The 16146-nt window shown below is 36.8% G+C and overlaps 1 protein-coding gene across 1 annotated transcript; it reads left to right on the plus strand.

Annotated features, from left to right (window-relative positions):
- Positions 1-1553: 1553 nt before the first annotated feature.
- Positions 1554-15585, plus strand: LOC149299787 (neurotensin/neuromedin N-like). Its single transcript, XM_089486230.1, has 4 exons — positions 1554-1623; positions 3752-3813; positions 12119-12343; positions 15436-15585. The coding sequence occupies exons 1-4, from the start codon at positions 1554-1556 to the stop codon at positions 15583-15585; spliced, it is 507 nt and encodes a 168-aa protein (XP_089342356.1).
- Positions 15586-16146: the final 561 nt, after the last annotated feature.

A 16146-nucleotide genomic window follows, 5' to 3' on the forward strand; every position in this document is an offset into this window, starting at 1 on the left:
GGTCCATTTGTTTTTGGACAGCACATTTTGTTTCCTTCACATTCAGTTGGGACTAAATTAGGAGGGCTTTTTCCATTCTTAAACTTAATTTGTTGTCACTCACTCTCATTCTCTTTCTCATTCTCTTTCTCATTCTCTTTCTCATTCTCTCTCATACTCACGTTAGAACAGGAGAATAGAGTGTGCCCGGGGGCTCTGCCCTTTTGCAGAGGTTCACTAGGAGGCCAAAATAATGAAGATATATTTACAAAGAGAGATTTTTCTGCACCTCTCTTTCTCCGTGAATCTATCTGCATTATGCTGGGCTCTCTGTGCCCTTCCGCAAAAGAGCAGAACCAAGGGGACAACCTCACCTTCGGTCCGCGGACTGGGATAGAAGGTGTGCCCAGAGGCTCTGCCGTTTTGCAGAAGTTCACTGGGAGGCCAGGTTGAGAAGCGAAGAAAGAAGACACGAGGTGCAGCAGATGAAGAAAGATATACGAACACGAAAACGCAAGAAAAGACACGGAGCTGCAGGGCAAGGAGACGGGGATGCAGAAGCAGTCGGTGGAGAAGGTAGGGAGACATTCAGAGAGCCACATAGAGATGGTTAAAGGGGGCATCACAGTGATAAAGAGCAAGACTCACTTATGGAACTAATGTAACTTGGAGTAACTGGGGGGGGGTAGGAGAGAAAACAGTAAGACCAGTTAAAAAGAAAAAAAGCATGAAGATGTTTATTAAAAACTGCTAAAGAACAGAGGTGTTAAGACTAGCTGGAGTGAAGACACAAGAAAGGGCATGGAGCAGCAGGGGAAGGGTTAATAAAGACATGGAGGGTCTGCAGAGAGTGCTAAATGCATGCAATCATAGCAAGAGCTTTCATAACTGCATTTAGTGAAGGCAATGAGGGGCAGAAGGGAGGTATTGGAAACATAGAGGTGTTAGTGACTAAATGGGGCTGCAGTAGGGAAGTAAAAAATAATGCTCCAGCTCTGGGGTTATCTAAGCAAAAGACAGAACTGCAAGAATAAACAGGGAGAAAGAAGCAGTGACAATGAAATGCACAGCAGAGGTAGGACATACATATTTTGCTCCCTGGAAGCCTGCTTTTTCTGATGGCTGCTGACATGGGAGTCAGCATTGTTCACCGTGCAAGACAAAGAAAAAGGTTAATGATACCTTATTGGCACCGTGCTTTTTTTTTGCCCAAAAATGGGTCAGTACAGAAGCCATTAGGAGGATCCTGTGGGTAGACAGCTTAATGTCACACACTTCTAATCAGTCTCTTACTTTTTTCTGTCCTATGTAATTGGCAACTTGCGTCATTTAAATCCCACAAATGGAACTCTATAGGGAGCTGGAGGAGACGAAAGAGGAGGGCTGGGGACTTCATACAAACGCTTTCACATGGACTTGTGACATCACCTTCCTGCTTATATACATAGAGAATGGTCCAGAACTACACTTATGGCTCAGAGGCGATAGAGAAGACAACAGAGTGGTGAAGAACTCCACAATATCCAGTTTTGCTCTGTCTATTACATGGACTTTACTTGCTAAGATATTCAGACATGAACGGGATGAGAATTCAGTTGGTGTGTTTGATGCTCCTTGCATTCACTTGCAGCGGGATGTGTACAGGTGGGTTAAATACAACTCAAGCCAGGAGGATGTGCGTTCTGAGATTGCTTATTTTTGAAAGAAGAATTAATATATACTATGTAGCTATATGCACCAGAAATGGAACTCCTGGAAATTGACACATATCTGCATTTTAAGAAAATAATTAAAACTGTGATTAAAGTTTGTAGTTTAACCCTCTGAGTGTCAGATAGACGTACAATGTATTTGTATTCCAGTCTGTGTCTTAGAAGGTTTAATGATTTACGTTTAGAAGAGCTTTCTGAGTTTGGTGATTGTTGTTAGTAGACACCAGTTGAGGTGTCATGCTACACTTTTAATTATCAGATGTTTTTTAATTAGTTAATTGATTGTGACTTGAAAAGATGCTCTTATAAGATATACTAAAGAGCAAAAGCTGCAAGAATTCAATTTGTGTGTGGCGTTGCTAAAAACAAATGACACAATTGTAATTAATAAATAAATACATTTATAATAAACAAAACAATGAAATAGTCGTGCTGGATAAAATGCTATAGACTTTATGACTTTATATTGGACAGGGTGGTTTATGTAACTAAGTACCCCACAAATTGCAGAATCTCAAGACCTTTTCAAGTCTTTTTTTGGGTCATTTTAATTTTACATTTACACATATTGTGTTCCTCGGGGTTTTGAAGGCTCAAAAATAATAATCAGAAAACAGAAGTCTATTACTTAGATAACAGATCATAGTCAATGAGCTGTTTTTCAACATTTTGTGTTTTATAACTGTATCATATACATTTCACAGTGATTATTATTAACATAAATTGGTATACTCAGAATATAGAGTTAACTAACATTCAGCTCTAAACTGAGCCAAAATATCTCAAGACAGATGGGAACAAAGCATCTCTAGGTTTCATATTGTACAAAATAAACTCTCAGTTCATGCTGGTGTTTGATTCTATTAAAACATTTCAGTACATAGATTAAGAAAAATGCCTGAAATGCCAAAGACTTGCAGTTTGTTCAACTGAAATATGATTTTCAGCTGTACCAAATTCTAAGGTGTATATATATATATATATATATATATATATATATATATATATATAAAATACTCATTTAATAATGACCCCCTGCATAATAAAATATTAAAGCTTTAAGTAATTACCTGGTGCTTAATTATTCGTGTTGGGTTACAACTTTGTGTCAGTACATATACTACATGATGCATGTATACCCATATCCATATATACATGCAAACATATAGACACACTTTGGAGACTTTTAATCCATGCCGAACGCACATTTACTGTTTATTTTATATGTATGTTGGTGTATTATCATGCTATCATGTCTGTCAAAGAGATTTTGCAGTACTTTCTGTTTCAGTCCCATACATTTCACATATCCATATATATCTGTGACACTTCAATCATTTTGCTAGACATTTTCAGATTTATGTTAAACTTCCATTCTGCATTCTGTGTTTACCATATGCTATTGTTTAGTGACATATTGTGAGCAATAATTTCATTTGGTTATTTACATTGCACCAAATTATATATATATAAGTTTTAATGTGTTTCTAAGTTAGATTTCAGTATGATATAACTGTGTTGATGATTTTGGTAAATTACTAATTAAAGATAAAATTATATGTCTTGGGAATCTCATAAATATGTTATGTGGCTGTTGCTATATACACTTTTTCATGCGCAGAAATATTCTACAATGAGACGCTTTACCTAAAGTATCTAGGTTTATGCACAATATGTTGTTCTTTCACTTGTGGTTTTCCAAATTCATTGTGCTTTACAATGCTTTGATTTACTGGTGAGTATATGATTCCAGAATGACTTCATAGGAAAGTCTCAGTTGAAAAGCACTTATCCAGTATATCCAGACAGCCAGGTGAATTTCCCCTTAAGGAAAAGCACAAGGAAAACATATAATTGATTCTTGAATTTCATTATAGATTGATAGTTTGGGTGTTTGAGTAAACTTGTAACAGTTCTTTTTAACAGGTATGCTATTTTGCAAAAAGACCTTCTAACAGGATTTGTAACCATTAATGTGTATCTATCTAGTAATTAATGTGTTCAATAACTTACGTATCATTGTGTGAATTCTTTTTTCTTTATCTGTTCTTATGATGTAGACTCGGAAGAAGAGATGAAAGCACTTGAGGCAGATGTACTCAAGAACATGTACTCCTCCAAGGTGTGTATGTGCTCTCCTTCATATAAATGTTTTCTAAAGTATTCTGGGCTAGTACTACTTGCAGGGTTTAACAAATTAAGGAAATTATCAACGTTTACCTCTTTGTTTGGAAGCGATATATAAAATGCCAACAGTGTATTTTCCCTATGAGCAGTAAGATCAACTGGGAATATATTATTATGGCTGAGATGGACCATTTTGTTCCTCTCAGTTTTCTGATTATGAAAGGTAGGAGTTGGCTGATTATCACTGGTGGCTATCAACAGCTAAACAACCACAAATGTCTTTATGGCATGTGTATGCCACATGTGTAAGGAAAATCTTTTTACATTCCCACATTTCCTAACTACAATTTTACGTTTGCAGTGTTAAATAAAAGGCAAGACTCATGTGGCTCTCCAGTTTTTAAATTGCAAGTCTGTATTTTGCATTGGTAAGGGTGTACACACAAGTGAATATCACAAGTTATGTAGTCAAGAGCAATTTATTTGGTGAAAAATGACTTATGCATAGATGTGCCAAATAAGTGTAGACCCATAAAAAATATAAATACATTCTTATATATTTTATTAGGTAAAACAAAGCTTAAGTTGACACTTTCTATTCCACCTTTTTATAGATGTAGGAGAAGCCCCCCCCCAAATAAAACCCAGAAAAAAAATCTATAGGCTATTTTATATCCCAAAGTGGAAGAAGAAATTTACATCTTTTACATTGGGTGCAGAAAATAAACTTAGGCAAACTGCTGTTATGTTACATCAGATTCCAGTTTGTTATGGTTTTAAACTCTTCAGTTTGAAGTACCTAGCTCAGTTGGTGCCTACTACTTCAGTACAGCCATTAGGACAAAGGGGGCAGCTGCCTTGGGTCAAGGCTTATATGAGGGGCCCACATCACCTGTCCATTGGACCCAAGGCTGGCCCCACCATGAAAGCGAACTAAACAATATATTAAGGGGACCAAGTAGAAAGTGTGAATGTGTCAGGGGAATACGTAGAACAAGGCCAGTTGCAACATTTAAATAAGAAAGATGTTTAAAAGCAGCCATATCAAAAATCCTAAAATTATGGTGCATGCCTCACAAAGTGGCTGTACCATCATTGATAAAGAAAAGAAGATGTAATCTAAAACTAATAAAAGTTAAATACATTATAGTTAGCAGATTTAAGTATGGAGTTTTAGGATAGAGTTGGTGCCAGTTTGTACTTGTTTCTTAAGATTATGCCTTGAGCACATTTAAAGGGCACATTGCCCAAAGTACTCCCTTGTACCACTGCATAGTGCAAAGCACAATGTTATGACATCATATTGTGAAGTAACACAATGCATGTATTTGAGAAAGCAAGATCTATGTCAGAGGGCACAAGAACAAATAGTAAGGGGGATATTTGCTTAAAGTGTCTATTTGTACGGTTTGTATTTGCTTTAGTCAAAATTTGAATGCCTTCACATTTGGGCCCATAACATGGGTTAAAATAAATATACAGACGCATAAATAGCTTATTTAAAAAAGGAATACATGTGTACCCATGTGAACATTGTTTCCAGATCATATTGTTTCCTAATACAGAAACAATATGACCTGGCAATGTCTATATGCAAAATATATGTCTGTCTCTTGCACAACAGTGTGCCAAATCACAATGACTCTCTGTATTTTTGTGACATTGTGGTTAATGTTTTACAGGCAGTGGCGTCTCCAGCTTTCATATTTAGGGGGGGCACATGGGGGGCCAGGGACCAAAGTAGGGGGGCCAATTATAAAACGGTACATATACACTAATATATATATATATATATATATATATATATACATACACACGTTAGACGTGCATTTTTAACTACATAACATGCACTTATCTCTTTGAAGTAAAGACCGTGATTGAAATATGATTTCAAAATAACAGCTAAACTGGCAGTTATTTTTCATTCTTTAATATTAGCCCCTGCTGACAATATATATAAATATTAGACCCTGCTGCAGATATATAGAAATATTACACCCTGCTTCCGATATATATTAATATTAACCCCTGCTGTGGATATATAGTAATATTAGCCCCTGCTGCGGATACATACTTATATTATACCCTGCTGCCGATATACATAAAAATGATACCCTGCTGCCAACATATATTAATATTAGCCCCTACTGCCGATATATATTATTAGTCCCTGCAGCCAATATATATAAATATTAGCCCCTGCAGCCAATATGTATTGATAATAGGCCCTGCAGCCAATATATATTATTATTAGCCCCTGCTGCCGATATATATAAATATTACACCCTGCTGCCAATATATATATATATATATATATATATATATATATATATATATATATATATAAATATTAGCCCCTGCTTCCGATATATATTAATATTAGCTCCTGCTGCTGATATATATTAATATTAGACCCTGCTGCCTGTATATATTATTAGTCCTGCCTTCTGATATATATTAATATTAGCCCCTGCAGCCAATATATATTAATATTAGACCCTGCTGCCAATATATTTGCCACACTGACTGCAGATCAGGGGAAGACTGTGAGAGTCAGTGCAGTGTTCCCTCCTTCTGACTGCACCGTGACATTGAGAAGTCCTCTCCCCTGTAATCATCCCCAGAGTCCCTTTGTCCCCTCATTCACTAAACCATACCGCTCTTTTACTTACACCCTGTAGTTCAGGTATAGATCAAATAAACAACACATGGAAACAGCACATGCAATTGAATAAGACAAAAAAAAAACTGTATTTGCAGGTATACATAAATAATGTATGGAAACTTAGCCGATACAGATCAACAGAATTTGACACACTATTTGACATCCAAACAACTATAAATCATTCTTTTTTATCACATTATTAAAATCCCAGAAATCAAAAAAGTTAAAAGGCCCAAATAAATTAAGGAGATTAGACATAATAGAATCAAACATTTGCTACTGCAAAAATTTTTAGATGAAAAAGTCCAGTTTTATTCAGCGCAACAAAACACAAAACAGCGCACTGCATCACCAAATGAACACCTCATCACAGATAACAAAATGCATACAGCTGCATATAACTAAGCTGAGTACCACTTGGTCTGTGAAGGCCTGTGAAACCAAAGGGGAATAGCGTCCTGTATACTGTAATCAAGAATTGAGTTTCACAAACTCTGAACCAACATCTACGTTTCCTTTTTAATTATATTCAGATTGAAATAAGATTAAATAACACAATACCTTTACTTTTCCTCTCAATGAATTCTAGGCCTAGAAAGTTTTGTCCTCTGAAGTGACCACAAAATCTGGATAAATAAAAATTACAAAGTTCTATTTAACCCTCTACAGCAAGTAAAGTGCCAGGAAACAGATGACCAGGACAGGCTCTGCCACACTGACACCCAAACATACACCAGGACAGGCTCTGCTGCCACATGGACCCCCACATCAGGATGGGATAACCTACTAATAGTATAAAAAATGCCTTCCACATTGCTTTGTTGTTTGTGTGTATTGACCCTTGTGTATTTGTGCCACCCCCCTTTGTGCATTTTTGCAATACACCCTTGTGTATTGATTTATTTGATGCCCCCAGCCAGCCCCCCTCCCTTGTGTATTGATATATTTGATGCCCCCAGCCAGCCCCCCTCCCTTGTGTATTGATTTATTTGATGCCCCCAGCCAGCCCCCCTCCCTTGTGTATTGATGCACCAACCCCTTGTAATGGTTATTATAATGGCCCCCATACAAATGTGTATTAACCCCCCCATGTGTAATTATTTCCCCAGCCTGCCAGCCACCATCTTTTTGTATGTAATTTTCCCAAGGCAACCCCCATTGTTAATGTCCCTCCTTCTGCTTATCAACTCAACTATTTATTTAAAATGAAATAATTTTTTTTGATGGTCTTCGTTCTTCCGCCTTAACATCGCTGCTCTTGCTCTTCTACCGCGTGCTCTTCTCCCTGTCACGCAGTGACGAGCATCCATCTGTTCCGTAAGTGCCCGCATGCCGGCAAGATATTAAGAGGCCGGCGGCTGACAGTTTCAAAGCGGCTGTAAAACCGCTTCGGTTTTACAGCCGCTTTGAAACTGTCAGCCGCATCGGCGGCAATTTCAGCTCAATGTGCCGGCACACCAGGAAATGTCCCGGTTTTCCGGCGGTGGGCCGGGTCATGGTGGTATAGCGTTTAAATTGGGGGGGGCACACTGGGGGGCACAGCATAATGTAGGGGGGGCCATGGCCCTCTCTGCCCCCCCTGCCGACGCCACTGTTTACAGGGTATAAAATGTAAAATGTAATTACTGTAAATTGGCTTATGTTATGAAATCTCAAGTTGTATAGATACTAATGAAACATATTGGTGTATATTTGTACACCAGCTGCCATTTTATCACATAAAATCTTTATTTATCTCTTCATTGCTTATCAACAGAAAAAAATAATGTCTTCAATGATTCAATTTCTATGTTGCAGTCGCATTCCATGATTTCAGTGTTAAAGGTGTGTGACCAAATGTATCTCGTTGTTCACTGTGAAACTAATTGTGTCATTTATTACTTGAATGAGTAGCTAATGATCACAAGTACAGTATCTATTGCACTTCAGTGTCTACTTCTCTATTGCATCAATCTAATAACTGTGAGGGTTATTATCACATTATCTCCTTTATCTGTCACTTAATCATAAATAGCCTCTGATTAAGAGACATTGAATATCCAGTCATATACACATTTTTCAGGTTTGAAAGACATTAATCTGCCTATCTGAAATTACTTATGACATTTATAATGTCACAGTGTGCCTAAAATAATTGATGTATTTTTGCGACTAAATACAAATTATCATCCAAATTAACCTAAAAACTTTAATGAAATGTCTGAATGAAAAGAGACTTATACATTGGTTTATATCAAGCAAAAAAGTTTTATTGGGGGTGGTAATATTTTATATTATATTTTATGTTTCTCTTTGTTGCATATTACACTAATGTATGTTTAGTAACTGTCCATTAGTGGTAATTATTGAAATAAATAGGTCTGAAAAAAAGACAGAATGTGATAATTTGTGATAGTGTTCAGTGTAGGCAATATTTTTACTGAAATAATTAATTTAGACATATTTTAGTCTGGCAGACATAAAAACTGCAGGTCTGATGGAATGGGTGCTGTATAGGAGGCCATTTTCTTGGTAATAACAATCAGTATAGGGTCACTGATCATCATTGTAAACTGAGTGCAGGTATGGGAGTATAGTTCATCATTGGAGTGGCAAACGTATCTGCTTACATACAACACTAGTTTGTATTGCTTAAAAAACCTGTGGGGTTTGGGTAGTGAATGGTTCTATTTTAGAATTATAGTGTGAAGGATGCATAGCCAGACAGCAAATCTTATGATGTCAAGGTGACATCACTGTGGTCCACATTTATTTTCTTATAATTGTTTATTTTATTACGTTTTACTATTTTGTTTTGTTTTGAAAAGGGGAAATTATGTTTCTGCCTCTTACTGAAAGTATAGCTCTATAGCAGAGCCTTCTGACTATACATTTGGACATGATTAGTTATAGCTTGTGGATCCAGTGAAATCCAAGAAAAATGTTTCCCCTTCTTGATGCATAATTGGAAATTGCGTGAATGTGCTAGGCCCCATGTTCCAACATAAAAAGAAAAACAAAAAGACATGACAATCAGAGTTGGGTTTGAAAAGGCCACAGTCGGTTTTTTTAGCAATAGTCATTGCAACACAACCTTAAACCAAAATAGATGTGTTTACAGCGGCAAAGACTACCAAACTAAAAACCAATAAATAAAATAAATAATTAACATAACATAAACAATTAACACAGGAATCTTCCACCACGTTTAAGACCAAATGCTCTCCCCACAACATTAAACCCCTAGATACCTGGTAAGCTTTACCCACGGCCATTACTAAAGCACACTCAACCCTGGAAACCCAGCACCACAAAAGGGAGGGAGGGTTGTTTCAAACAAAAATACGTAAGGTGACACCAAAATGGCACCTACCATAGAACCACCCGTCCCTTAAATACCCTGCAGTAGCCCCACCCCTAACTTTCAGAAAATGCCCCAGGCCTAGCAACACTTGGCACCCCTGTCAGGCCCACTCTAGCCCCTGTGGTCTTTTTTTCTGGATCAACAACAATGTTGTACCTTAGGGTCTTTTTCATCCTAAATTACTATTGACCAGGGGGCATTTTCTGTAATACATTGCTTATGTTCTACCTATTTCCAGGCACTTTATGTTTCTTTCTGACCATGCCTCAACCATGTCTGGACTTTTTTGTTATTATTGTTTATTAAGTGTATGAGAGGTGTCACACACACACATATCAGAAACCAATATATATATATATATATACACACACATAGACATATTCATCAACTTTATTTCTGACAGATATTGATCAAAAGTAACAGTTACTTGGTCATGGCTAGAAGCCATGTTGACAATTTGAGGCAAAACAAGTGATTACAATGGTCATAATATATTTTGCATAGAGTGCCACATTAAATGTATGCATATCTTTTGAGATAGAAGATTATGTTTTATGAGGGTAGTGAAAAGAGTTAATTGATGAAAGTAGAAAACAAATAGTAATAATGTGTGCTCAACATACCGTGTTTCCCCGAAAGTAAGACAGCGTCTTACTTTCTTTTTATCCCTAAAAGCCCCACTATGTCTTACTTTCGGGGTATGTCTTATATTGGGAAAAAATTGTCGAATTTAATGCTTTCCTACCTTTCCTTTCTTCTTTCAGCTTCTTTTCCTCCTCTTCGCTCCTCTTCTTCAGTTCTTGTCTCCTTCCGGGTCAGAGGGCACGGACAGCGGTGGGCGCGGCTTCAGTGTTGTGCGCCGGGATCTGACAAGAAACCCCGGCGCACAACAGCTGTTGCCGCGCAGATCACAAGGGAGCGGTATCGGAGGTCATTAACAGACCTCCGGCTCCCTTGAGTGATTTTAAGCCGGGTTGAACCCGGCTTAAAATCACTCAAGGGAGCCGGAGGTCTGTTAAAGACCTCCGATACCGCTCCCTTGCGAGCCTGCTCCTCCAGCGGCGGACATTACTGTCCGTCTCTGGAGGGGTGCCGGGTGCCGCAGGTTGGCACCCCCTGGAGTGTGGCGCCCTGTGCGGTCGCACACCCCAAAGGTCGGCCCTGCTCTAAGGGGCCGGCCTTAGGGGTCTGCGGCCGCACAGGGTTTAAATAAAAACATCGGGGTTTTTTTTCAACTTTATTTAACATCCTCCATGTTAAATAAAGTTAAAAAAACTTTATTTAACATCCTCCATGTTAAATAAAGTTTTTTTTAACTTTATTTAACATGGAGGATGTTAAATAAAGTTAAAAAAACCCCCCGATGTTTTAATTTAAATCCTGTGCGGCCGCAGACACGTAAGGCCGGCCTTGGTGGGGACTTCCCGGCCCCTTAGAGTGGCGGACCCGGTCGCAGGTGCGGCGGGCCTAAGGGGCAGGCGCCCCTTATGCCCTGCGTTAATGCGGCCGTAGGCCGTAGGCAAATCCCCCGTGTTTCCCCGAAAGTAAGACATATGTCTTACTTTCGGGGTACGGCTTATATTAGCTGACCCCTCTGAAACTCCCGATACGTCTTACAATCGGGGGTGTCTTACTATCGGGGAAACACGGTAGTCACACAGGCCTTGTTAGTATGATCACTTTTCTAAAAATTGTTTGTGGTGATGGTTTATTAACAAGAAAGAAACATCAAATAACTGCTCAAGCTAAAATGCAACACTACTGAGTATGTATACTACTGTGATTGTGTTATGGCTGCTGAAGTTCTCCATACATAAAAAATTATTGTCACCATAATAACTGCAATTTAAGCTGGGTGATGCTTAAAGTGAAGCACACGTTGATTGGATCTTTACTGGATGCCCTGTCAGCAGACTGAAAATGTACACATTGACATGGTCAATGGTGTTTAGTCTTGTGTGTGAGCAAGGGAAAGGACTTTCAGATGACGTGTGTGGGGATCAGGGACTGCAGAATATTATGTGTGAGCATGGGAATGAAAAGATGTTGCATAGCGATGTTTTGTGGAAATGGGAAAATAAAAAATGAGACAGAGAGAAAGAGGGGAAAAGGAAAGGTAGAGCCAAAGAGGGAAGAGCAAAGGGAAGGATAGAGAAGAAAAGGTAAACAAAAAGGAAACATAGAAAGTAAGCATGTTTTAGTAAGCACATATACTAGTAATAATTTACACTAATAAGGCATATATACTGTCAAAATCTTCCATCTAATTATTGGTGATGCACTTTATTTTAGGTGAATAAAGCAAGAATCTCGTATTGGAAAATAACCCTGTTAAATGTATGTAACCTTATAAATAATTTAAATGATCAAGCTGAAGAAATGGATGAAAATGGGGAAGAAGATATCCCAATAAGAAAACAATTCCCAACATCAACAGATGGATTTAATTTGGAAGCAATGTTGACGATATACCAACTTCAGAAGATTTGTCAAAGCAGAGTGTTTCAACATTGGGAGGTACTGTATCCAAAATATTTGCTTTATTTTCACCTTATTTTTGATGAAAACGTATCTCCATGAAAAGCGATAAGAATATTCCCTATCATTTTTAAGAGGGAGCTTTTTTGTCAAAATCTGTTTTTTGTTACAAGTTTTGTTTTATTGATGTAATGAGTATAATAATCAAAATGCATAGATTAGACAATATAAGCCCAGGTTAACAGTGCCTTTATCCTGTTTTTAGTAGGTGCATTGTTGGTTGTGCCATGATTTGTACATCTGTTGTTCTTAGAGATACTGCATCTGTTTTAGCAGATCACACTGATTATTGGCTACCCCTTAAATTGTAATGAAATCAGTCTTGTTGCTGGACCATCTATCAGCAAATGTAATTAGGACAGTTCCACAAAACAAGACTACAGGCAAACCAAGTTTTAATGTGCCTCTGGTACAGGAAAAGCGTTCCAATACCAGACTGGCAGGGCCGCACCAGTCAGGGAGAATGGTTAGCATTTGAGGGGCAGACCTAAAAATACAACCACTTCGGGAGACCCTTGGGATATGGTGAGACAGCATTAAGCATATCTATCACCAAGAAAGCAGACAGGATACTTATTCGACATGGTAAACTGATTGGGCTTGACCAGATTTTTTTTATACACACAGAAGCAACATTGGTTAACGAAAATTGGAATGTCAGGGGTTGATCCAACTGCAATTCTGTCATTTCAAGATAAATGTGCTACAGTGTCTGGTTTAAGATGACCTAACAATGACAAAGTTGACAACAGACATTCATTTTAATTAGATATCTAAACATGAAATGGTAAAACAGATTAACACTCAACACTTAAACAGCATGGGTTCTCTTTAATCAAAGGGCTTGCTTGAGCAGAACCTCAAACATATACACAGATTTGTCCATGTTGTAACAGACAGGTGCACTAGTGGTGACTTATTTGCATGGATCCAAACCAGGTCTACTCAGAGAGCTAGCAAAATGTTTTTTATGGAATTTTTTGAGGTCCACATGAAAAAAACAGGTTATTTAGAAAAGATATATGTTATAGACTTCTATAATATATAGTTTTATTTTACAAATAAATATAATGATGTATCAGCAGTAAAAACGTCAAGTGTCAAGCTCAGAAAAAAATAAATATGGTATTTGTATATTCTAAAAGTTGGTTCTGGTTTAATAGTTTTAATACTTAACAAGTGCCTCGCCAGGTAGATGGTGGTTACAGTATAAAGAAAAAAAACTCCACAAGAATGGATAGATGGATAGAGTCTGGCAATATAGTTAACAATGTTGGTGTATACCAAGAAAAAGCTCATTAAGTTTTACATAAGAGCAAACAGAAAACAGAAATATGAAACAAAAGATTATATTCATAATACATAGAGGTAAGGTGAGCTCTAATTAAATGCATCTGTGATAATTGGATTATATCTAGAGAAAGTTTTTAGAGAATGTGCCAACATAAACTATACTAATATTCCTAATCATTTCATAAGAAATCTTGAAAATTAATGGGTTCTTCAGAGCTCCCATGATGTAATAGAGCAGTGAATTATGACATTATAGAACTGGGTTCTGTTCATCTTATGTATAAATATTGGGGTAAAGTTATGTAAACCAAGCACTATTTTTTTTTAAATAAACATCTACACCACACCATTTGCTCCACATTTTTCCTCTTTGAACTGCAGTTTGTGTATATGTGTTTATAGCCTCATATTCAGCTGTCTAGAAATAACTCCTGAAATGTGCACAGCTTTTAAAAATTTTCACTTGCTTTTTGTCTTACACACATGCATACAGATGCAAACTTATTTCACTTAAACAGTGTTTTTCTTTTCAGTAAACCAGCTTTAAAGTTATATCAGCTCCTTAGACACTAAGCAATGGCATACATCAAATGATGATATTCAAACTATGGTATCTAACTAGAATGGTACAGGAAAAATGCTAAAACTAACTTTCAGAATACTCATAATCGAGGCTGGAGGAACGCAATGAATTCTCAATGTACATGGAAATGGTTACTATATACAAATATGCAACCATCTCTTAGATTAGGCAAACCTATGTATTAATCATTATATATGTAGAGAAATCTAAATTTAAACTTATGAGTCTAAGCTCTAAAGCAAGAGAAAAAAATAGAAATGTACACCCTGATTGCTACATTTTTGGTGTGCATTGAATCAGTTACTGGAATGCCTGTGATTTGCTGTTTTGAGCAAAGACCATACCAAGTCGTCATTAGCAGAGATACCTTCAAACACGCCGGCTCTAATGTATTGTTATTGTAAGTTAAGTGTATTCTGAATCATTTTTTTAAATGTAATAATATATTTCTCAGTTAAATGGCAAATCCATTCCAAAATGTTTTGAAGACATTTTCACTATTGATCATTCATCCCATTAATTAAGTTAATTTCACACATTGGAACTTCCCATGTATGGCTTTTCTGAGCTTTACCTCTCCTGTCATTTATAGGAGGTAAAAAAAAAGAAAAGTATCTAGGTTACGAAAGCATAGTGGTAGCCCCCAAAAAGAAATGAAAAGGAGCTGGGGATCAGGACAGTTGACAAACATATCTCTCCGAGTAATCACCTCTGGTTTCCAGAGCTTTCAGGCCAAATCCAGAGCGGTGCTATTATCTTGAGGGAGATGAAGCGCAGCATTTTGCTTCTACACAATTTCACACAAAAAGCAAATGAAACTACTTCAATATAACTTAATTGGAAAGTTCAAAAAAATCTCCCAACATAAAAAATTATGATATTTAATTTAACTAAAGAAGAATATGGCTGGGAGGTGTTCAGGGATCAAACACTGACTGCTTTTGAAATCGATCAGTATTGCAAGTGATTTTCTACAATTTGCACAGAAAATGTTACAAACAGAGATTACACTGTAATTAAAGTACAATAAAAACACAAAAGTATTGAGTTAAGCAAATACATTTACTGTGTGATTACATAAATCATAACACTTCATAAGTCAAGTGGAGCTCATAATACTCAGATGCTCTGGGTACAGAAAGCAGAAATCCTAAAAAGAACAATTTTGATGATCCTCAACCATTTTGTGTTTCAGTTTCTTCAACAAGATTACTTGGATCCCAGAAACTCAAACAGTGAAAAGGAAGAACTTGTGAAGAGGAAAACCCCTTACATTTTAAAAAGACAGACACATGTTAGCAAAGCAAGAAGACCCTACATACTCAAAAGGGGTTCTTATTACTAATATATATATATAATGAAAATAAGATGTGTTTAATTTATACGTACATGTGATTTATTGTTATTTTGCTTACAATTAAAATTATATCTGTGCCATAAATATATTCCAAAAATATTGTCCATAATATACAGTAAATGTGTTTTTATTGATGTTCTTTCTTAAATGTGATTTATTTTTAATCAAATCAATCATTTATCTGGATTTAATAAGTTTTGAAAATAAATACCATTTCTCTGCACGATACTTGTACACAAATGAAAATACAAAGGAAATACTATTATAAGCAGTAAGATTTAAAAAAAAATTTTTTCTCATGGTCAATATATCATACTGGTGTGGTTCATTTACTCCTGAGAATGGTAAGATATGGGATATTAGTGGTCCCCGTACTTACTAATTTTGTTACAACTGCAAGCATATACCCAATAAACCGCAGATAACTCTGTGGGCAGTCTCAAACCATGTTAATTAATACCTTTATATATTGTGTTACTGTTATCCAGCTGGTATATTTGGTGGAAAAAGATCATAGGCTTTAATGTATATCAGTTAGCTTATGGACTG

Source organism: Sceloporus occidentalis, unplaced genomic scaffold (assembly GCF_023333645.1).
Source record: "Sceloporus occidentalis isolate IW3139 unplaced genomic scaffold, rSceOcc1.0.p SCAF_28, whole genome shotgun sequence".
Classification (NCBI taxonomy): Eukaryota; Metazoa; Chordata; class Lepidosauria; order Squamata; family Phrynosomatidae; genus Sceloporus; species Sceloporus occidentalis.

Excerpts from the sequence above, each read along its gene's own strand:
- LOC149299787 (XM_089486230.1), top strand. The coding sequence starts at position 1,554 with ATGAACGGGATGAGAATTCAGTTGGTGTGTTTGATGCTCCTTGCATTC. Across the intron at positions 1,624-3,751 it reads TTGCAGCGGGATGTGTACAG|ACTCGGAAGAAGAGATGAAA; the intron begins GTGGGTTAAATA and ends CTTATGATGTAG. Across the intron at positions 12,344-15,435 it reads GAGTGTTTCAACATTGGGAG|TTTCTTCAACAAGATTACTT; the intron begins GTACTGTATCCA and ends TTTGTGTTTCAG.